A 24,486-nucleotide genomic window follows, 5' to 3' on the forward strand; every position below is an offset into this window, starting at 1 on the left:
CAAACAGTGTAAACAGCCTTTCAAAAACCACTAGATTCAACTGTTTTGATATGAATTGTTTGAATCGTTTTTTGGGAAGGCCTGTGCAGCAAGCAGTTCTGCATGCATGTCAGTGCTTATGAGAACCTTTCGTTTCAGCCCCGCTGGTTCTCCGTGCACTCATGAAATCAAGATGCGGGCTGAAGCATTCAGACAGTAACTCCTGAAAGAAACAACCAATTAAAAGAAAGAACAGAGCATTTTATTAACATTACGCCTCACTGTGCTTGTCACCGTGAAAGAGAACCACGCAGGGAGGCGGGTGATGCGAAGACAGTGTTGCTAGACAACTTGCTAGGTTACTGTAAATGCAATAAAAGCTTCCCAACAAGCGTTACATCCCGTGTGACATCAGCATCAAACATCTGAGCTGATATCTGCCATTTTTAAACTCACCTACAGTAAAGATCTACTCTGTGGTATGATTTTTTTTAATCTCTTGAGTACTCAACATGTGTGGTTGTAAATGGTCTGAGATGCTGGTGCTCTAGTATGAATGTTACCTTTAAAGATTGTGTGCATTCGTGTTAAGTAGCACCAAACACAAGCGCTCTCCATGTTATTTATGTCAGCAGAACTACTGACAGGACTCAGTGTGTGACTCATGCTGTAATTCTACTTCCCAGATGAGCGTTTCAAGACTGACAAGCAAGTAAAAGTGTGCCGACTGTAAGTCAGTCACAAAAGATCGCAATCAAATTAAAAGTTACATGAGTTTTACTGCCCCAGGTCACAGATATAGCTGTAGCTTTAGCTCAGATGAGTCAAAAAGGTTTAAGAGACACGTGGTTCACGTTAGCACGTTTAAGACTGAAATCAGCTTCTGGTTTGTGTTTCAGGGCGACTCGAGCCATCGCCGTGCTTTAGACATTTGCTGGACGACGGCTGTCGGTTGCTAGCCTGATCGGGGTTTTTAACAACGCAAACGCGAATCTTTAGTGATTTTAATCTGCGAACATCAGTTATTAAATTTGCGAGCCATTTCACAGTCGATTAAAAGTCCCTGGCTGTGCGCGAGAATTCAATTTGCACATTTGAAAGGGTGCAACAAAAAAAAGTAATTCAAGGATTATAACAAATTAATGTTACCACGGAGCACGGCAAAGTCATCATATCACTTCTTAAATGAGTAATAAATAATGTGTAATAGTGCCAGGTTCCCTTATGATGGAGTAATTGACTCTCCTCTGTGGTGCTCCGAGGTCATTACCTCCCCAGTGATGATTCATGTGTTCTCTAATTGCTCTGACATCATCCATGTTGGATACACACAGTATCTCTTATAACACACACACACACACACATGCTTGTTTCATCATTTGGCTCAGCAGCAGCCAAGCCTGCCAATATTGTATTTACATTAAATGTGGATAATTTGATAGACCCTGCATGAGAAGAAGTTTGCTCCAGCATCAATATGGCTGCACAGGTGTCTAACCTTGACTACTTACCCAGCATGGCTATTCATAGGCCATTAATTAGAGCAGGATCCTGCTAATTAACACACAGGCGCACTTGCTTTCTCTGTGACACGCGCACACTCACGCTCACACTCACTCTTCTCCTTCCCCCTGCACTCCACTCTCTTCACGTTTGAGTTCCATTTAATGCGCCCTGTTTGATTTGCCCTACTAAAGTAATGAGTTTGGAAAGCAGACAAAAATTCTGAAGTGTGTTTTGGAGGAGCCTCGGGATAATTTGAAGTCCTGGGGCTGGGAGTAGAAGTAGGCTCGCTCGCTTACATCCACAGCTGTACACATTTGCGCGCACGCAAGCGCGGAAATACACACCCGCGCGCCGTCGCTTGTCTCGTGTATTGTGTGTGTGTGTGTGTTTCCACAGCTGAATGAGAGGTTTTTTACGCATTTTAAATGTTCTTTAGAGGAGCCGAGCAAAACAAAATCAGAGAAATCTGAGAAAATAATACATTTTTCTTTTTTTTGTTCCCCGTAGTATTTCATTCAGCAAGAAAGTAGCAGTTGTGTTTTTGCTTGTAATGAGCAATTGTTGGTTATACAAAGTGGCTCTCAGTATCTCTTGCGAGGACTTGTTTGTTAGGTTTTCAAAAATCCAGACTTTTAGAGCGAGTCCAATTCAATTGAAATCACATCGAGTGTCACTTCTTGTCAAAAATGGCTCAAATCAGGTCTGGACTTTTCTTGAGTACATTCTCTTGAATGGCCAGCAGGGGGCAGTTTTACTGACTCCAGTCTGAGTGTATAGAAGTCTGTGGGAAACTGATTCTACGTCTCACTTCATTTATGGCTTTAGTAAATCATTTCCCAGTGAGTTTTCGATCCCAGTTGCTTCTTTCAAGTCTGTTCAATAGAGCATGTAATTCAATTTGTTCATTATGATTACATGTAGAGTAGAATAGATGATGAAGCAGGGTATGCTGTGACTGACAAGCCAAGAAAATAATCAACCGAAGCCTACAAATAAGGACTTTGGTGGCATCACGGTGGCTACATCTGTCTTTCACATCCTGTGTATGGCAGACTGACCAAGCCATTCTCAAGTATTCAATTTAGTTTTTCAATATTCAGTTATGAAAAACATAAACAAAGTCAAATTTTAAGTCTCAAACCTCAAATCAGTTTTAAGGCGAAATCTCGTCTGATAAAATTTACATCAAGTCACAAATTCTTTCAACCTCAAGTCCAGAAATGAATCCCCATCAGTAAAAAGCTATTCACATCAACTGGCCTCATAAAACTGATTATTAAAAAGGTTTCCCATGCTATCTTTATATACCCATCCATTTCATGCCAATTATCCACTCCAGGGTCACAAGTTTTGGTGCAGCCTAACCAAGCTCTCATAGGTAGATTCTGGACAGGTAGCCAGTCGATCGCAGGCCTCTCCAACTAGTTCCCTGATCTCCAAAACTAGTCCTCAGACATTTGCAATGAGTCTTCACACGCTCCAATTAGTCCATCTGTTTAACTATCCATCTTTTTAGAAGAGTGGAGGATGGGGAGAGCTGGTGCCTGTCTTTCTATTTGAAATTGTCCTGAGATTTTAGCACTAACATAAAAACAAGTTTCAAGCCTTCAGCCATGTGACATACAACTAGCAAAGTGTCTACCTGAATAAAGTTTTAATTTGACAAGTGTATGTCAGATATTTGGAAATGACAGCGGTTACATGTTTAACCTGTAAACGGTGTGCAGTATTTGGACAGGATTAACTGTGTTGCTAGATTATTTAAGCGGTAGAAGAAGCTTATTTGGAGCAGGTCAAAAGATAAAGACCCCCTCTGCATTAGGAGATAAAGACGGGTTGAGTAGATTAGGCCTAATAAAACACAACAGCCCCCCCCCCCCCCCCCCCCCCCCCCCCCCCCGCACAACTGAATCTTTGTTGTCTAAACAATAACAGCTGTGACTGTGGAGTACACAAATAGCTCTGCAGCATTTTCACATCTTTACCTCGTGCCAAAAAAAATTTGCCAGTTACATTACAAGCACTTAGAAGCTGGAACAGCGCAGACGCACGTTTTTCCTCATGTGGTTCACATAGAAACACGCAACCCGGCATCCACTCAGGCTGCAAGGTGCTGTCATCTCCACACTATCTGGACAGAGGAGAGCCCTGCCGGGCCCTGCAAACCTGCAGTTTCAAACGTCAAGTGAAAAATTACGTTAGAACAAATGATAGATTTGGCGGGTCTGGATCCAACCCAGGGGGAGGTTTAGTTATGAAATAGGATGCAGATTAGCCTTCCTCCTCGTCCTCCTCCCTCTCTGCTCATTCCTCGTCAGCATTCAGACCTCATCGCGAACCAGTGCAACTCGTTGGCGTCTGTTAGCCTGAAGGAAGAGAGAGAGAGACAGATAAACAAGGATGAAGTGAGAAAAAGTAGATGATGGGTTAGGACTGAACAGCAGGGTGAGTGAGGCAGAAGAGCCGGAGAGGGAGGGAGACAGGGAGAGATGGTTCATTAAACATTTAGAGGGATGGCGAGCAGACAGGCCTCTCGATTTCTCTCCTTTTACTGTTTGGGAGATAGGAGATTGAATGTAGGCCTGCCCGTGCACTGACATACACCTCTGTTAGCGCTTTGTCTGTTCATGTGTATGCGCATACATCTCCGTGTGAGTTTTCTGTCACACTGAAATTCCCACTTGTCCCCGCAGGTATAGATAATGGCTTGGAAATGTAACTGCACGACCCTAAATAAGGCAGTCCCAGTCATGCTGTAACACTGTGCTTAATCCCTATATCAAAATACACACACGTACACATGCTAAGACAAACACCCAGGGTAATGCAATTCCAAGGTTAGCCAAAGAAATTATGTGTTAGTCGGGCTTACCCGTGGCATATCTGCCTCTCCATATGAACTGGAGTGTATTTACCCTTGTACACACCTCTGTGTATTGTCCCATTTAGCATGGTTCCCACTCATGCATCCTAATGGCCCCAGAGAGCCGGGGAGTCTCTGCTGTCTGTTATTAGTGAGCAGCACAGATCAATGGGCTCCGGAGCTGCAGCGCTAGCCTGTTAGCGCTTCCCCATTCAGACTCACTGAGCCGTGGCTAACACCGCAGTGAAAGTGTTTGCTAGTATAAAGTCTCCGAAGTGGGGAGGCACACCTGTACCCACCCTGCTTCTACAGATGTAAAGCTGAGCTCTAAAGCCAGTGAGAGGAGAAAGGACCACTGTAGATAGGAAATAAGAAAGCATACAAAGGGGCCTTTGATGTGCCAGTTTGGGTCCAGTGGGTGGGTATTAAAGGGCAGATTCACCCAATTTACCAAAAAAAGAGAAAAGGGAAAACATATTTTCTCACTTACTTCTAGTTCTACTTAGCCGTGCAGGTGTTTTTGTCAGGTTCACAGATATTTGTCTCTTAGACTTCAGCTGCCACAACAACACAAGAGGTAAAAGGAATTTCATTTGTTGGCCTCAAAGCATTGACAACTCGCATTCAAAAAAATGTAACTGCATCTCTCCAGAAGCATTGCCCTTTGTAATACACAGACACCGCTGTGGACTGTTTTCTTAGGGAAATTTGCTCCTGCAGAAAGCATTTGCAATGAGCTTAAATACAGATAAAAGCTATCTCTTTGTCTAGATACAGATAGAGTAAGCGGGCAAAAGTGTATTTTAGGTGAGCAACCCTTTGTTAGGGGCAGCATGGCGGAGCTGTGTTGAAGGCTGTCACCTTGCAGCAAAGTTTTCGATTTCAGGTCATAATAGTTTCATATCTATCACCGGTTGTTTTTTGAGTAAGTTCTTCGTCTGATTTGTTTTGGTTTATTTTGCTAAATTAGAGGTCTGGGTACTATTTAACTCAGTCAAAATCTATTTGTAAAGCCCAGCTGCTGAATAAGATCATGAGTTGAAGCCTCTTTCATTTTCTTAAGCTAGAGTGGAGAGTTGTGTGCGCATACAGATGGAGATTCCCATTCATATGATTGGTGCGTACAAACACATCTTTTTATGACCAATGTAGAACAAAGCACCAGTGTGGAAGTCTCTATCCCGCTGTTCTCCTATACTGACGCAGGTCTCAAGACAGTCAGTGACTTAGTGGCGATCTCTGGTCGCAACCGGTTGGCAAGTGGCTGCTGAAGTTGCTATTTCCAGGTGAAATCAGTCACAAAGCAGGTGCGGCATCAGAAACTTTCTTGTGACTGCGTTTGTCACTAGCAGGTTGTCACAATCACTTGCATTTTTCAGGGAAGATGCCAACTTGTCTGCACAGTAAAGACAATTACCCTAAGACAGTATGTTAGGGTAATTGTAGATTTTCAGTGGATACGAATCTTTTTTGTGTTAGCCTTGGGAAAGGCTTGAATGGTCAAACTGAACCATTCAACTGAACTGTTCTGCAAACCACACTGCAACCGCACCAAAGGTACAGCTGTGCCTCACGGGGTTGCCTAAAACTCAACTTGTCCCTGGAGCACAGATGAGTGTAATAGATAAAAAGTATACCAGTCCATGCTCCAGTTTAGATAACTGATGGGTGGATACCCTTCCTTGAACCGTCATAAGTTAACATCTTTCTGGCCACTTGCTCAGAAATGGCAAAGAACTTGAATTTTTAGGACATTTACCAGATGGTTCAGCTTCACCACCCTTATAAACCCATTCGACAGGTTGGTGGAGATCAAAACAGATCTGAAAGGAGAGTGACTACTCTCTGTAAACGCAGGAAATAGTATGATTAAAAACTGCATCATTTCGTTGGAACTGTTAATTTGCTTAGATTTGTTTTCTGCCCTCTACTTGACGAAAATAGCTCTACTTTACAGGCTGGATATTGAGTTGTCACTGAGTCATCCATCAGATAGGATGGGTTTTGTTTGAGTTTTTTTTACTGATATTGTTGGCTTGATCAATACAGTGCTGGTTCTGTAAGAGAACAGTGCTAAATTAATTCAGTAGGGCACACATTTGTTTGATTTCTTCACAAATGCGTGTTGAAAGTGTTTTATTATCCCGATTAGTATCAGTATTATGTGGAAATGGTATTATTATTCTGTTAGTGTCTGCTGACAGCCTTACTGGTTTTTCATAGGCTTTTCAAAACTGATGCACAAAGAAAAAAGACTGTTTCCATGTGAACCACATGAGAAACAAAAGAATGAAAAACAATTGGAAGAAAAACAGATTTAAAGATATCGAATATCAGAGCAAAATGTCAGCCAGATACTCACTCACTTTTGGGCCTTGCGAAGCAATGTCGCTCAGACCGTTTGTGTTGATTTGACAGAGACATTGAGCTTTCTGCACATGCACACTAACACACACACGCACACACAAGTATAATTAGCCAATCCCTCTGCCTTTCCGTCAGCATATGTCAGCATATGGCTCCCTCCTCAGAGAGGCTGATGAACAGACTGATCAAGGTTTAATTTTGCCCTGGAGGTCCTGACCTGGAATGTAGGGCAGAAATAAGGGAAGGAAAGGAAAGGAAAGGAAACCAAACCAAAGCAAAGGAAAGGAAAGTTTTTTTTTTTCCAAACAGCTGGCAGCCTGAACTCCTTCCTCCTGTTGACCAGCCTGATGCTGTTGCCTGGGTTGTTACTGTCAGACTCCTGCTCCTTGCATGGCACTGAACATAGAACCATATTGAGCCATCTGTTCCCGTGCTAATTGGTATGCATGACATTGTTTTTCCGACCCATAAAACCTAATGAAAATGAACACCCCACCCACCCTAATATCTGTTAATGCTATCACCCGCTTTCTCCCCCCCCCGTCCCCCTCCAGCTCAAGCCCTCCTCCTTTACAACATTACAGGAATAATTACACTGTAGTGGGCATTAGCAGCAACTCTTGGTGAGGCACTTTCTGTCCAGGAGGCAGGTCCAAAGATTGGAGATCACCTGCTGTTCTCAGTGGAAACCTGTCAGCTGTCTGAGATCCAGCGCCCTCCCAACACCCCGTAAACTGGGTTCAGAGTGTGAATTGCCACAATTTTATTGAGTAAAGTGCTTGGAAATGCAGGGCTTTAATGTGCAAGTGATTTCCTCCTTAATACTGACGGTGCACTGAACGAATCACACAAGCAGAAAGAGACAGAATCGAGGGAGGAAAGGCTATAAAACGCAAAAGAGGCAGTAAGTAGATGAATAATGTGAAAGTCCAAAGAGTTATATGCACAAACATTACTAATTATTGAGCAATACCAAATCAAACCCCATCTGCTTACGTTATGAAATATAAAGTTAGGTAATGGAGTTCTCTGGTATTATTTGACCAATGCTTTGGAGGAGATCTTAGTGAAGTGCAATGAAAACGATGTGCTGTTTCCTGGAATTATTTCATGAGTTTTGAACTGGAGAGTTGGTGACCTGACTTTATAAATGATTAAAAAAAAAAACAGGCTTTGGATAAGATGGATGTAGCCACTGTGACATCAACCTCTGGTTTTTGAAGTCTTGTCTCTTCAGGCTCTCCTGGGCTGGGACACTGAACGCTCTCCCTCGAGCGAGGCCTGGTTCCAGGGCGTGACCACAGTAACCCTATACCAGGCAGGGGAAACTGGTCCCTGGGTTTTTTTTTCTCTGTCATGGGGGATCACTTGAAATTATTGCTTAAAGTTCCAAGTATTATGGATGACAGGCTGAGGGGTTCAATCAGTCGGGAGGGACTTACAGTGGAGCCGCTACTCCTCCACATTGAAAGGAGTCAGTTGAGATGGACACCTCCTGGGTGTGGCACCATGTCTTCTTTGTTTGTTTGTTTTTTAAATTGAAGTGGCTGACTGAGCAGCCAGTGGCAATAGATGCCCATTGTGTAGAGATTTATCACATCTGTCATCTGTTTTGCTCAAAATTGGACCATAATCTACGCAGTGAACATTAAATTGGTCTATAAACTGAAGGTTGAGACTACAAACCTTTTGTAATATACTTCATTACAATCGTTTTTGTCTACCAGTTTTTGACTTTGGACTCAGATTGTTTTATTTGACTTAAAAACTGGGCTCAAGATTTGCACCTTACATTGACTTGCCTGGATGCATGTAATATTTCTAAAACATCAGTATTTTAAAGGGACTGATGATCTTTTAGGTACATCACATCTTGACCATCCCAGGACCAAAACAGTGAAGGAAGGCATAATGCGGGAAGACTTGAAAGAAAAGAAGGGCGAATGTTGGAATAAAACCAGGATAAGGATAACCAGGATCCCTAATTTCCTTCGGGATTAATAAAGTATTCTGATTCTGATGCTGATTAAGAGGAAAATCAAAGGAGTAAAGGGACTTGGCAAGCATATAGCTGTACAGCCTCAGTACAGTTTGTGTGGGTTAATGTGACGTCAAACTGAAGAATGTGTTGTACATGTGGACAAAACACCCCAGTTGTATTTTGTGTTTAGTGGGAGCCTGAGGTCAAACACACAATCGCACTCAGTCGCAACTGCCTTGAAATGATCTACGAGGGAAATTACAGTGCAAACAAGAGTTTACAGATGTGTCCTCGCAGAGAAAAGGAACTTCTCAGTGTTGGGTTTTTTTCTGGCCACACACACACCAACACAGAAAACATTGCCCTCCCATGCCAGCCAATAAATAGGTTTCCTCCGGCTGTCTCTCTCCACTGTGTTCAACTTCACTTTGCTTTTGCTCCGAGCATCCTCTCCACTACTGCAAGAACTACTGCTCCTTCCCCTCTGAGGTCGTACGGGGTATATGCGTGTCTAAGAATGGCTGATTAAAGTCTTAAAAGCAGTTTCACCTGGAATATGCTGAGAAAAAAAAGCCACACACACTTTTTTGTTTTATTGACATCATATATGAAAATAGGATCCTCTCCACATGCTAATAGAGGTAACTCACAGGCTTTCATAACCTTTGTACTGCAAGCAGCGTAGAGGTTTGCTCACAATGGGACACAATTGTGCCAAAGCCAGTACAGCAAATGCACTCGTGTTGTTAAATCAGTGGTGGTTTGTTGCTGGCAAGTGCCCTGTTTTCTCTCCCGCCTGTCTCTGTTCCTGTTTGTCTCTGTCTGATGCCCTTTTTGTGCTTTTTCTTCTTTTTTTGTATTTACCCTGTGGTTTTCTGCTCTGTTGTCCCCTTTAGAGGTGTCACGACCAATGTGCATGAACACACCGGGGGGGATTTATTGTTCAAGCAGGGCACAGTGGTGGAGGTGTTGCATGTTGTACAAACAGACAAGGATGTACTGTAAAACACACGCAAAAGCACTCAAGCACCTGTGAAGGCCCAGGTGACTTTTATTTTTCCGCCAGTTCCATCAGCTGAATTGAACCGGTACCAATCTGATATGATCCCCCACCACCATCACCACCAGCCCGTCCGCTATTTCTTCTGTTCGCTGGATTGGCATTGTTGGCCCATTTTGCGGAGAAGCATTAGTCAAATGGGCCATCATCCCCGTCGGCGAATCAGATGATGACTTTTGGCAGAGTGCAGCCGCAGCGCGATGCCAGACAATCAGAGCCACTGCCATTTCATCACACGGTCGCATGCGGACGCACAGGCACGCACGCAGACTCACACCACAAACAAGCTGTTTCTCATTAAGCCCGCAAACATGAGAGATTGAGTGAGAGGGACGAGGGGTGATGACGGAGGGGAGACGAAGGGAGCCGAAGGCTTTTTCCAGGGTGAGATAAGAGAGCTGGAAGAATGAGACGAGGGACACGGTGCAAATCCACCAAAGAGTCAAGGGTGAGGCACCTACCTGACACCCAGAGCTTCTACCCCCTCAGATGCCCTCACCCCCTATGTCCATTGCTGTTCCCATGGCAACAAGATATAGGGAGGATGTGGGGTGAAGAAAAGAGGAAGTGTGCTAAAGATTAGGGTGGAATACTGCTGCTACTGCCTGGATTTGACCAATCTGGTGTTGAGGCTTTAAGACGCTCTAATTCCTTCCCCCCCTTCCTTTTTATCACGTGCACACACACACACGCACAGAAACTCCAGGTCAGACTGATGTGAGCTAGAAAGCATATTTTGAGGGAGAAAATTCCAGGAACTGCGTTATCAAAGTAGAAAAAATACAGAAGAAGTGGTAAAAGTGCAGTGCAGTGCAGCTGTTTTTTTCTCCAAAATATTGGCCCCAAAAATAGAAAAACATTAAGGCCACAACTCAGTGTTTGAGAATTTTCGCCGTGCGGGAATATTTTTATTTTTGTCTCTAGCAGATCGCCTCCCCATCTGTGTATTTGCAAGCTTGAAAACTTTGTGACCAGATGTGCATTAAAATTCACTTTGCTCATTCACGCTCCCACGAGGAAGAGCGTTATTGAATCCGATGACCTTGTGACCTCTCCTACGGTGTAAGCAGGCAATATTTCTATTTATCTCTCAACAGATACAAACTTATTGATTTTTCTTGTGTCTAGATAAAAATTGTACATCTTTACAAATGCTTGTGGTGGTTGGAAAACCTTTTGTATTGTCCATGATTAGGAGTTTACCATGGACAGAGGTTAAATCCATAGATGACTGTGGAGGCAGTGTGTGCAAAAAGGACTATACCAAAGCTCATACCATTTTGTCAGATTTGGATGTAAAGGTCGACACCAGTTGCTAATCTACCTGCTTGCCAGCTGTTGTCAGTGAAAACCAAAAGCTAGAAAACATGTAGAGGTCATGTGAAAAGGTGTGTTTCAAATCTTTCACTGAGCAAATTCAGCTTTGGAGCAGGTGCTTTAGGTTGTGAAGGAATGTATTTTAACCCAAACCCTCATCTTTACTTAACCCTACAGGTCGTAGTTCAGCTCCACTCCTCCTCTGCATGTGACAGCGTTCATCACCTTGTTGTTTCCTCTCACAAATTATAAAATAGCACTTTGAGTGTGTGTGTGTGTGTGTGTGTGTGTGTGTGTGTGTGTGTGTGTGTATGGGAGGCAGTGGCACGGTGACTAATACACAGTTTAAGTTTCGTTGTGCAACTTAATTAACTTACACACATGCAGACAGGCTGTGAACAGTAGAATAATGTTTGCACTTTCTTTGAAAGGACCTCATTCATCCATAACATGTTCTTTCTTTATGAACCGTGAAGCATTTTTAAAAGAAGTTAAGGGGGGTAGAAAACTCAAGCTTGAATAGAGACGGAATAGAGTTATTCATATACCAATTTTGGGTGTACCTGCTGAGGCTTTCTTTTGGGTACTCAGCTGTGGAACATTTACAGGCATTCTTATATGAGGCTCAGAGTGTGTGTGTGTGTGTGTGTGTGTGTGTGTGTGTGTGTGTGTGTGTGTGTGTGTGTGTGTGTGTGTGTGTGTGTGTGTGTGTGTGTGTGTGTGTGCTTGCATATGTGTTTGACTGGAAAATGCCTGAATTCAGAAGAATCAGACCTGTTCAAAAATTATTCTGACCTATATTTTCTTCCCAGCGCTGTTCTGTTCACACCGTTAGCTACAAGGCGCTCGTGTGATGGGGTGGGGTGGTTGCTTGCATTATGTTTACATGAAAGCCGGTGAAAAGAAAAAGAAGGAAGAAGACAAGTGGCTACAGATTGGGTGCACGCTTCATTATCATTCTTTCTTCTTTTTGATTCATTCACTGTGTTTTTAAATCTGTTCATCTCTCGACATTCATAAATAACTTTTAAAGGCCAGTTTTCATTTTGGCCTTTGGGCAAGTTGCTTGTGGAATTGACGTCAATTAGCAATAGCTGATGTTTCACCAGATGAGATGACATCTTTCATAATGCTTTCCATTTCAGCCCTTAAAAGTAAAAGTCAGAGCTGGCTAAAAACGACACGGTGGCTGTCTGAATGTTTTGTATTTTTATGTTAATGACTTAACACATCTTGTTATTTGATCGGTCGATTACAAATGTTTGTGCTGATGGGAACATTATCTTGTTATATGTTCTTTAAAAGCTTATCTGACATGTTGCATAAATACACAGATATATTGCATGTGTTCATATACAAAGCTGTGAAAAAGCCTTGATCCAGTCCTCATTTCTTTGTCTTTCTGGGAAAATCAGATATAGGTGGTGTGATTTATGGATATGTAAAAACACATAGAAATCCAGTATATAAGAAAAAAAGACTTTTTTGGATGTTGGCTCTCTTTTGTTCAATATTACTGGTGTTCCCAACCCACTGGCAGCGTGTTGGTGGATCATTTTCATGCTGAAAAATTAAGCTGTTGTCAGATCAGAACCTTTTTAGATGGTATTGGATGTTGCATCCACATCTAAACGTACTTTTCTGGGTTATAATTCCAACAGTTTTGACAAGGTCCCCAACACCACTTGCTGAAATGCATCCACAAACCATGACAGACCCTTAACATCGGTTATTTGCCGATTGTTGTTTGTTATGCATAAACAGAACACTTGTTCATCCCTTGAGTTAGGTGCCTTATGCTTAACTGTTTCATAGGTTAGGGTTTAGTGACTTGACAAGTAAAAACACCTGGACTGAAATTGAGTGAAAAACCAAAATGTCCAAAGAAATACTATGAAAGACCCCCAGAAAGCCTGGAGAAGTATTGCTTCGACTGTTCTCATCATAAACCAAAAAATGTCATCGGCAGCCAGGCTCAAAGCCAAAAACTGACAAAAGTAATGAGTTTTTTTTAGCAACGTTTAAGCATTTCCATTGCTGGGAAACTGTTTTATTTTTTCAGCCAAGCGTTTACTTTGTCATTTGTTTTCAAGTATTCATATCAAGGTAGCTTTATGTGCCACAGATCACACCGCATGAACTGCCACCTGCAGCACCCAACAAGGGAGCTTTAATTCCAAGAAAACAGTGTGGGTCCTCCAGCGTTTTATACATGCAGGAAAATATGAGACATGAGAAACGAGCAGAATGAGACACATTTCACTTGTGTCCATGTGTGTCATGCATCAGTACGTTTTCTTCACATTGTGAGTGTCTAAGTGTGCGTTTGTGTGTGTGTGAGTGTTAGAGCGTAGGTGTATGTGTGTCTTCCCTCATTATCCGTCGACGGCGTGCGGTAGCTCGTTAGCGCAGAGCTAGCTGAGCGTCAGGGCACCGGTGCAGCTTCATTAGGTACTGTGACATTTATCTGATCGTTTCCCTGCGTCGCATGTACTGCCACGTCTCCATGGCAACCGCAAAATGCGTGCACACACATAAAGGCAATCATACAGTCTCATACAGACCGAGCACTTTCTGCTGCTTTCCTCCTCCCCGCTGCATAGAAACACTGATAATAAAAAATATTTATTATGAAACATGTACCAGTGGCTGTTATCCCAGAGCTGTACTCAAGGTGGGTGGAATATTGCTTATTGTAAAGTTCAAGTGAATCATAGTCAATATCACACTCCCTCTTTTGGCTCGTACAGGGCCCCTGGGAGCCAGTTTACCTCGCTGTAAGTCACTTAGAGAAAACCTAAAATTGTTCCAATAATAACACTGAATGCCATTCATTTAGTTTGAGTCACTAATCCGCCGTGCACTGACAAAATCAGTTACGGACTGGGATTCTGGAGGGAAAAATATGTGTCTCTTGTGTTGTTTGGTGAAGTTACTAATCTGCAGAAAACACTGAGGCTCATGAAGTGAATTGTGAGTGTGTTTCACTGGATGTGCGCGTATCTGCATGCACGTTATACGTACGTGTGCGCACACTGATGCACAAATGTTAGAATTCCAAGGTGCGTATGAGCGCTGTTCACTTGGGGCGAGTGTTGATGAAAGGAGCACATTTAAATGGCTGCAGTGATTTTGTAAATCTCATATTTCTAAGGATCTCCAAGTATGTTTACAAGTGTGCCTTCCTCACCTCATTTTAATGCAGAAGGCTGTGTGATGTGCTCATTGATGCTCAGTGTGTCCAATGGGGGAAAATGCACTCAGCAGAGCCAACTTCTCTTTCATTTTCAGGGATATAAAGAACATGAATAGAGCATCACTGTTCAAATGGGTTAGATGGTATCAGAGTTTAGGAGCTAATGATTATCTATGGAACCCTACAGAGAAAGATCTACAAGCTTTGGGCCGCCATATATTAAACATTTGTAAGCAATACATTTCAAGTGTTTAGTAAATTTTATATCTTAGTTCATATGATAGTCATAATTTTTAAAGACCTTAAAATGTAAAACAATGCAGTGTTTTATAAGCAAGAGCCAATAATTGGAGAAAAGCATTAAAGTCCTTAAAGCCGATATCTTCTGGTTATCCAAAGTCGGGTCACATGGCAGAAGGCTAAGCAGGATGTTCCACACGTCCTGCTCCCCAGCCACACTTCCCAGTTTCTTCCAAGGAGTTCCAGAGGTGTTCCCGGGTAAATAAGATGTATAATCTCTCCAGCTCATTCTGGATCTACCCACTTAGGCCTGCACAGAAACCTTCCAAAGAGAGACACCCAGGAAGCATCCCAACCAGATGCCCAAACCACATCAACTGACTTCTTTCAACACATAGCAGCTTCACTCCAATACTTCTCCGAATGTCTGAGCCCTTCGCCCTGTCTCTAAGCCGGAACCGCAGAGGAAACCTCAACGTGTGCCTCAGCTCTCTTTTCACCACAACAGTCTGGTGCAACACCTGCATTACTGCTGATGAATCATTAATAAGTTCCCAAGATACTTGAACTCACTTGCTTGAGGCAGCTTCTTTCCACCAACCCACAAGAAGCATGGCCTCAGACTTGGAGACTCTCATTCCAGCTGACTCACTCGGTAGAGGCAACTTGACCACTCCAGTGCATGCTGAAGGTCACATTCTCTTGAGTCCAATAGAACTACATCATTGGCAAAAAAGTATGGATGACGCATCCGCTCTCTGCTTTACTGGGGTTTCTTGGTCTGTTTCTTCAGACTTCCAATTTGGTTGGGAGCCATGCTGTCTAAAGCTGTGATCCAGTCAGCCAGCAAGCAGTTAAACAGGAGTCACTAAGAGATGGAACTAACTAGTTAGTAGTGATTGAACTTAAGAATACAGGGTTACATTTTCAACACGCAGTGCAGAGCTGAAATTTTGTAAAATAGAGGTGCAATTGAGAAAGAAAATGTCTGGAAACATCTGATCAAACACAAGCTTTTTAACTTGACAGGTCACATCTACAAAGTCTGTGTCTTATTTGCTAGCATGCATGTGAGACGGGAAATATCTGCTTAATGCAGCCCAAGAGAGCCGCTATCTTGTTTGTTGCTTCTTCCCAGCTCTACCCAGACAGTCCATGTCTTAAACAAACTATCTCCTGCTGTGTACTGATCGTAGAGTCATTTCTTCCGAAAGTAGTATTATTGAATTGTCATGTAGCCCTTGATGTACCCCTTTCAGCGTCTTCCACGATTTCTGTCTGTTTGTGTTAAAGTCATGTCAGAATCTGTCAAGGTGTGCACGTCTGAGGAGATCTGATTGCCCGTGGTAGTTTGTCTGTGTGTGTTTTCTAACATATTTGTAGGTGTGTCTTTGTGTGTGTGCAGTAAACTGACCTTGGTCCCTGCACTCCCTCTGGGGTGAAGAGGGGAACTGATGTTTCTCACTCTGCTTGTCAGCAAGATTAGTTCCCCTGTGGGACTGTTGCACACCCTGCAAACACACTGCCAATGAGAAGAAGTGTGTGACAGCTCGGCCTTTCCGCGAACCCACTGGAGTGTGTGTACTTGTATATGTGTGTGCTCCGATTGAGGGGTTACGGGAGTCAGAATGGATGTGTGTTTTAGAGCAGAAACAGAAGGGGAAAACAGCAGGGGGGATCAGCGCAGCCAGCCTGAACCAGAGCCTGTGTGTGTATGCATGTGTGATATGTGTACATGCATGTGTGTATGGTTTCTGAGAGAGCACACGCTGAGCTCTTTGCAGTGCTTACTCTAGACCTGGCTCATCTGCATCCATCTCCTCCACCCTCTCCCTCTCTTTTACTCCTACTTTTACCTCCGTCACTTTCCGACTGTCTGTTTGGAGCACATTCCTATCTTGCTGCCTACTGAACTCCAGCTGTGAACAAGGCCAACAGAGGGGATAGCAGGTGGTTAATGTAGTCCAGGTAGCTCATCGCTGTCACCATTTACTCTTTATCTGTGGAGGCAAAGATTGTTTTCCTTTTTCCTTCTACCTGTAAAATCCACAGCAAAGCAATATATTTTTAGGGTTTTTATTGTCAGTCTATTGCTGTGTGGCAACACTGTGTTTGGAGAAAAAATAGGAGAACTCAGAAAGTTAATGACGTGACTGTCATAAAGAACCTTAATTCTACATTGCATGTTTCTCATGATATAATAATCTGTTTATTTTCTGCCTGAATCCCACCTGACTTCCAGGGAGCTCCACAATTTCTAAAATCAGTGCTTTGGTTCAACATGGCCCCTAGCTGTACTGGTTCACTGTGGTGAAGAGAGAGGTAAGCCTAAAAGTGAAGCTGTCAGTTTACACGAGCTGTCATGGCCACGAGCTGTGAGTAGTATCTGAGAGATGTGGATATGATGAAGGGTGTCTCGGCTCTCCTTTGCAGATGGTTTGGTCATTTGGGGGGCGTCAGAGTAGAGCTGCTTCTCCGACACATCGAAAGGAGGCAGTTGAGATAATTCATGCATCTGACATGGATGTCTCCTGGGTGAAGGGTTCTGGCATGTCCTAGGGTGTCTCTGCAAGGTCTTTCAGGGTCCCCCAGGGACTGGGGCCCAGACAAGAGGAAGAAGATGGATGGATGGATGGATGGATGGATGGACGGATGGATGGGTGGAGGGTGTCTAGATTCACAGCCATCACATCCATTTTCTGCTGCTTCTCTGGGTCCAGGTCAAGGGGGCAGCAGCCTAAGCAGAGACATCTAGACCTCCCAATGCCCAACCACCTCTTGCAACTCTTCTAGGCTTACACTGAACACTCCCAAGCCAGCAGTGAGGTGTAATCTGTTCCGCATGGCTTGACTCTGGCCCAGGGGCCTCTTCCTGGTAGGAGATGCCCAAAATGACTCACTTTGGAGGCTTCAAGGAGGCAGGCTAATTAGATACTCTAACCACCTCAACTACCTCCTGTCGATTTAGAGAAGTTCCAGCTTGAATGATCAAGCTCTTAACCCTCACCTGGGAGCGCCCAGACACCCTTCATCAGAAGCTCAGTTCCTCTACTTGCATCAGCAATTTAATTATTTCGGTCACTATTTACAGGTCATGGCCATAGCTTAGATCAATCTGTAAATTCACAGCTTCGCTTTTAGGCTCAGCTCTCTCCTGACCACGCAGGACAGTACATCTGAGTAGTGATGGGTCGTTCGCAAACGAAATGGCTCTTAGAGCCGGTTCTTTGACGTGAACGACGCGAGCCGGCTCCTTATCGTGGGTTTTTTTTTTTCTTTCTCTCAGCCTCTTGCACGCGAGCCTGGTGCTTTACGCTGGGCAGAGGGGGGAGGGGCGGTAGTTACACTCTGTAGCACAGGAACAGAGCCGGAGGGAGAGAGAGAGAAAGAGAGCCAGGGACAACAACGTCACATTAGAAAGGTATAGTAATCATCCACAACTATTTTCGGTTGCAGATGATAAAGGATTCAGAAAGTTTATTCATGCGGGCCCATATGACAGAGAATATGCATCTTTTTTTTGTTTTCATATTTGAATTTATATTTAATTGTGTTGTGGTTTGCAGTGTTTTGTGTTGTTTCACTTTAAATTTGTAAAAGGAAAAAGCTGAAAATTTAAATAGTTAAAATTTGAAATGTGAATAGTTGATTTTTGTATTATATGATTTATTTATTACATTTTATGTGGAGTGAATAAATAAAAGTATATTTACGGTGGCCCCTAGAGACAAAGCACGTACAAACTCAAAAACACATACAAACTCCAAAGCACGTAAAAACACGTACAAACTCCAAAGCACGTAAAAACACGTACAAACTCTGAAGCACGTACAAACTCTGAAACACGTAAAAACTCCAAAACACGTACAAACTCCGAAGCACGTAAAAACTCAAAACACGTACAAAAGACAACAGAAGTGCTCCAGGATGCTGGGCGCAGTGTTGAGCTTTTGTTACCTAGTGGCTATACAAGCCAGCAAGTACCAACGACCGGATTTGGTGTGTGGTAGTAACAGGTAAATTAACTTATTTTTAAATTATTTGAATATATATGAGTGCCTGTGTATAAATACACAAACAATACACACATACTTTCAATTGTGTAATTTAAGTGATCTAGTAGCTCTGCTTTGGAAGTTCAGTTCATGCTAGAAATGTGTTTTGGAGTTTGTACGTGTTTTGTCTCTAGGGGCCACCGCATATATTTATATATAAACATATATAAATAAAACCACTTTTTTTACGTTAGTAATTCCTTTTGTGCATAATTTTATATTATTGTTAATAATAAATTAATTAAAGCAACAAAACAACCTGAAGAGCCAGTTCGGAGCCGAAAGAGCCAGCTCTCTAAAAAGAGCCGGAAATCCCATCACTACATCTAAGTCCGTTCAACTACACATGCATTCATTTATACAAATTTCTTAGTATTCAGTTATATAGTTGAATTTAGAGTACTCGATTGCAGCCCTACATGTCCACAGCTTTTGGTTCTGTCTCATCTTTCTCATCACGTTAATATCTGGGTCACTGCTTTCAAAAGAAAAGCTCTTGCAATTTTCCAGTTCTTAATAACTAAAAGACTAACTTAGCAAATACCTGGTAAATGTAGTGGAACATTAAACAGCTAAAAAAACATTTTGTCTCCAAACAATAACAGCACTAAAGACAGCCTGAGTGCTGAACTTGATTTTAAGTTGTCAATAACATGTTAAAAGCTTGTTCCCCACACCCCCAGAAATTATTGGATGACCTTTCTTGAACATTATTAGGAATCTTGAGGCCTTCTAACTGTTTTCTTGGCTGTACTTTGGACTATATTATGCTTCTAAACAGCTTCTTTAAATGTGCTTAAACCAGCCCTCCCACAAAGTAGATGTTTTAAGTCCAAATAAGTTACTTTCTGCAACCTGAGTGTTAACTGTGTGTTCTACGAGTTAACAGCTGGAACCTGAGGGCACTGAAAAGAGAGAAACCATGCGGATGAGTGGTGAATGGCTTGATGAGAAACATTTCCAGCTTTTCTGTTGCATTTCCGTTTTGATTCATGCCCAAGTAAAGTGAAAAACACACATTAAATAAATGTTATCTTTCAGTATCTGAGCTAAGCTGGGTTCAGACATGCTACAGTCCTGGCAAGCACGTCTTGATAGCTCGCTTCTCACGTCACTGTTACCACTGAAGCCAATTATTGAATTTGCCAAAAATATGCTGAGAGAGGAGGTTTGAGGAGCTGTGAATGTATAATGAAGATGATGCATGAATAAATAAATAACCATCATAAGGTTTTATGATCAATATAATGCAGCTGTAGTTTGGTCAAACAAGCCTGCTGTCTAATGTGAGTGCAAGGTGAGGGAATAGCAGCCCTCAGCAGATGCTTCAAAGCCCTACCCAGCCGGGCTTAATACACACATACACATTGTGAGTGTAGATCAGCCCTCAGTGCTTCAGGGAGACCGGAGTGATGGAAGCAATAGTTAAGCCATTAAGGCAAACAATTGGCTCAAATTGAGAGGGAGGGAGAGAGAAAAGAAGAGCAAGAAGAGGGAAAGAGGGAGGGAGATGGAGAGTCTATGGCAGGAGTGGATCCACTCAACGACTTAATCCGAGCCCCAGGACACTCTCCTGCTAAGCTTCACACACTTTCACAAACATCTACACACACACACTATAAAGCTCTGCCTGCCTCCAATAACACCTTGTCAGTCTTGGCCACAGGGGCGATGGAAGAGTCGCTCATTCCTTTATAGTTAGCAGAGGCACCTACTTCCAACCACCTCAGGGAAAGACGGAGCGTGCAATCTACACAAGACAGCTCTGTGAGCATTCGTACACCTTATGGCCTTCTGGTGTGAAGCTATTCATTGTCTTAGCAGGCAGAGTGAATGGTGGAAGAAGCACAGGGTGGACAGTGTCCTGGACGAGGGAGGCGATCCTCTGACACCGGCTATTGTATCGTCTCCCCCCTTGGCCTTGCTCAGTCCCCACAAGCCTCACATAAACAGCCAACAATGAGGGATTGTCTCCAGCCTATTCCCCCTCTTTCTGCTCTTTAGCTTTCACACACACATCAGCTTTGTGTGTGTGTGTCAGAGGGCGAAGGCATGATGTGCTGCAGTCTGAACCCAGCGACCGCCGCAGCTTGTCCGATGCAGTCGTCTTCGCCGTTTATGTGGCTAAATATCAGCCGGTGATAGGGCCAGTCAGCTACTTGCTACCACCGCCGCCCTTCCCTCCCTTCCCTCCCTTCTTCCCTCTCTCCCCCCCTGCCGTCAGCTACCACCCTTGGGGCTCGTGCAGTACCCAGGCCCGAGCGATTTATCGGACAGCTTAGCGAGGAGCGGTTATTGCCCAGAGGACTGTTAGCACGGGCTTGGCTCGTTGACTCCTTCTCCATTTCTGGCGTTTTATTTGACATGTCCTTTAAGTCCTTTAAAGAATTGGGCGTTTCTGCCGAGCGCCTTGGCTCTTTCTGCAAAAGATGGATGGCCCGCGTTCAAAGGTCTGGATGTTTTCTTTCCTCTCCCTCAATCTCTCTCTTTCCCCCTCCCTCCTTCCTTCAACTCTTTCTCCTTTCGCTCTCGCTGAGCTTTATAGGGTGGTATTAGCGTTGTCAGCTAACCAAGCTCAGGATTTGGCTTTGTTTTGTTTTTGCCTCTTAAGATAATGCTTTTTCACTCTCCTGCTGAGAACAACAAAAGGAAGAGAAGAGCAATAAAACAGCACAGCCATTGACTTTGGTTTCATTAAACTGGTTTTCAGCCGTCTTCAATAGACCACAGGCCTTGATGGCGCTTGCGTGTGTGTAAGAGGTTGTTTGCAGCCACGTGTGTGATTATCGTCAAAACACAGCCACACTTAGGCTTGTGCGTACTCAGGTGCTGCTCTCATCTCTGTCTTGGCCTTACTGCTGAAAGGTGCTGAAAGTTATTCACCTTCATTGGTGCATAATTAAATAAATAAATAACAGAGAGAGGAGCCATGAGTGTGTTTTGTGATGATAAGTGTTGTTGCTCTGCAGTGAAAGGGCGGGAAAGCACTTCAACTCCTTTTCGTATGCATTCCAGATGTGGAGATATAAGCAGACCGATCGGTGTGTAAGCATCTGTGTCCTGTTAGAGGCGGCCTGGAGGTTTACTGTACTGGCTCTGCAGCCTAATCCCTCACACAAAACCTCGCATTACCACGCCGCACGCTGTTTACCCCGCATCCAGCGAGGCGTGCGAGCACGCACAAACATTCACACATGCATCACGGCGCACATATATTCGCACAGAGTGTCTCCTCTGTCGGCTACAGCTCGGTCTTGTGTCGGCAACTGCAGTGAAAAAAAATACGTACTTTGTATGCTGCTTTTGCTGTTGCGCTGTAAAATAAAATCTGAGTTCACCTCAGTCCTTCGGTGTGGATTTACTGACATCCCGTATAGATCCATCGCTACATCTCCGCTATCAAAAATCCACACTTAGCATCACAGTGAAATGTCAGTTTGCTGATGTGTCAGGTCAGTGTATATAAAAATTGCCGGCTTCGGGGATATCAGGCTGTAAAACCTGAATTGAAAGCTGTCTCGCCCCACTGTAAGGAGCTGCGAAGGCACCCAAGAGAATTTTATTAGTGTGGCTCTCATTGAGTTTCAGTGTCCTTGTGACGTTTCTAAAGGCTGTTTTAGAGCCTTTTCCATAGTGTTATGAATGAAAACCTGGGAGGGCATTTTTTGAAGTTAAATTAATTTTTTGCACAATATTGGTTCCAAGGTTCTAATTTAAGATATTTTATTATTTCCTCCTTTTTCATGTGTGTGTCTGCTGAAAGCTCAGTATCTTCTCTTATAGTGGCTTTGAAATGCTTCAGAATTCATGATATTCTACTTTTACAGATGTTTAAGCTTTCAAATCACTTTAACCTACTAGGATCTTGGCCATTTTATTCTATGTCTACTCTATCAGATACTGCAGTATGCAAAAACCAATATATATGTGTGGAATGACTAGTTAAAAAAAACACAAGGTTACAATACACTGGGCTGACTGAGAAAATCAGTTGTGAAGCTGAAAATCAAGGCAACAAAGACTGCTTTTTATACTGCTGCGTAAATTTTAGTTTCTGCTGAATTTTGGGGAGCAAATTTGAAACGTGTAATTGTGCTGTGTGCAGAAACGATACACTCAACCTTTAGGTTATTTATTTTAACACAAGGGAAATTTCCATGAGCAAGCCAGAGCACGGTTTGAATATTTGGTCTTTTGAAATTGAAACTGCGGGGTAACGCTGTTCTGCCAGTGAAAACCGCTTTTAAGTTTTCAAATTCAGCTTCAGGTCAAGTTTGTTTGTGTCTAAGTGTGTTTACGGGTGTGTAGTTTTAGTCCAAGATTCCTACAATAATCAAAAAGATTAGGAAAATGCTTAAAAGCATTGTAGATCCAGTTTAAATCACATAACATGAACACAGAGACCCTGATTCTTAAGCTGTCAGTGATATCGGTTTGTCTTAATGTGATGTTCTAATGTCCCGCCTTTTGTCTCTTCAACAGTAACGGCACGGCCGGAAAAATGAACGGGGCGCTGGAGCATTCGGACCAGCCAGACCCGGACGCCATCAAGATGTTTGTGGGCCAGATCCCACGCTCCTGGTCAGAGAAGGAGCTGAAGGAGCTATTCGAACCGTATGGAGCCGTCTACCAGATCAACATCCTCCGAGATCGCAGCCAGAACCCTCCACAGAGCAAAGGTACTGACCAACACGGTTACACAGTACTTAGAGGTGATGTGTTCATTCATTCATGTATGGTTGTCTGCTATAGTTTCTCTTCCTTCTTGCCTATGTTTCTCTCCTTACTTTCTCATGATGAAGAAAAAATATTATAAAAATATCAACAAACATTTGTGCAAATACAATGACAGTAGCCTAAGTTATGATAATGAATCGAGGTACTTTGGTCCCTCTTCTTGGGGAGTCAAGTGCTCCTGTTTTGTCAAAGCTGCTGGTGTCTCAGAGATAAGCCCAAGGTGTCCTTTGGCCTTGGTGCCATGACTCAGGAGCCCTTGGCATCACATTAAAACCCACCAGAGTACAATTAAGCATCATTTTCAATGTTTTCAGTAGAGACAAATTAACAAAAAGATGTTATAATAGTGTTAGGATTATGATAGGGTTAGAATTACAATCATCAGTGATTATATCAGAGAGTTAATCTCTTAATACACACCAGATCACAAGTGACCTGCTTAGGGTTAGGGTCATCATTAATGATGACTTAGACCTCAGAGGGTTAAAACAGCACTGCTAGCTCTGGGCATCACAGACTATATGAAAGATGGGAAGACCTTCTATGTCTGAAAATTGAAGCTGCTGCTGAAGTGCCATAAATCTGCATTTTTTTTAATAGCCAGACTTGCTAATCAAGCTAACTAGCATTAACTTATAAATTAGCATGCTTCTGTATCCAATTAAGGTCATTTGTGGCTCAAACAAGATGGGAACAGCCCTCATGCTTAACTTAACATTACATTGTGTAAATTGTAGTCAAGCTGTAGTCAGCCTAAGAAGGTCAGAAACATTAAATTTATAACATATGTGAAAGGCTGTTTGTCTACTGTTCACCTCAGCTGACAATGTCAGGTGACATCTCCAGGTCTATTTACTCTGAAAGAGGCTGTAAAACTTTGGGAAAGAGTCCATTACAGATCAGTGAGTTAGAGAATCTTACTTCTGATCGATGATAATGAAACTAAGTTGAGGACTGAACCTTTCTGTCAGTAAGACTTGTTTTAGCTGCTATTAGCCTCTGTTAGCTGATTTAGCCAGCGTTAGATCTACTTTTTTTGAAGTGGATCTAACATTTTTGGACTCTTAGGAGATAAACTCTTGCAAAATATGAGCGTTAAATCAAACAGTTTATCAGAGGGAAAGCGTGATTTTTAGGATACGCAAGCTTAATATTAGCTGGCAAAATATTAGCTATTGTTAGCTG

General features: G+C 43.0%; 1 protein-coding gene across 23 annotated transcripts in view; it reads left to right on the top strand.

The window, feature by feature from the left end:
- The window catches only part of celf2 (cugbp, Elav-like family member 2), a 239,241-nt gene that overhangs the window by 116,327 nt on the left and 98,428 nt on the right, over positions 1-24,486 (top strand). For all 23 annotated transcript variants that reach the window (XM_035907267.2, XM_035907270.2, XM_035907281.2 and 20 more), the window contains one exon: positions 23,047-23,243. In XM_035907267.2, the coding sequence (XP_035763160.1) occupies positions 23,047-23,243 (197 nt within the window). The remainder of the gene's footprint in view (positions 1-23,046; positions 23,244-24,486) is intronic.

The sequence above is a fragment of the Neolamprologus brichardi genome, chromosome 17 (genome assembly GCF_056152115.1).
Source record: "Neolamprologus brichardi isolate AB-2024 chromosome 17, ASM5615211v1, whole genome shotgun sequence".
Lineage (NCBI taxonomy): Eukaryota > Metazoa > Chordata > Actinopteri > Cichliformes > Cichlidae > Neolamprologus > Neolamprologus brichardi.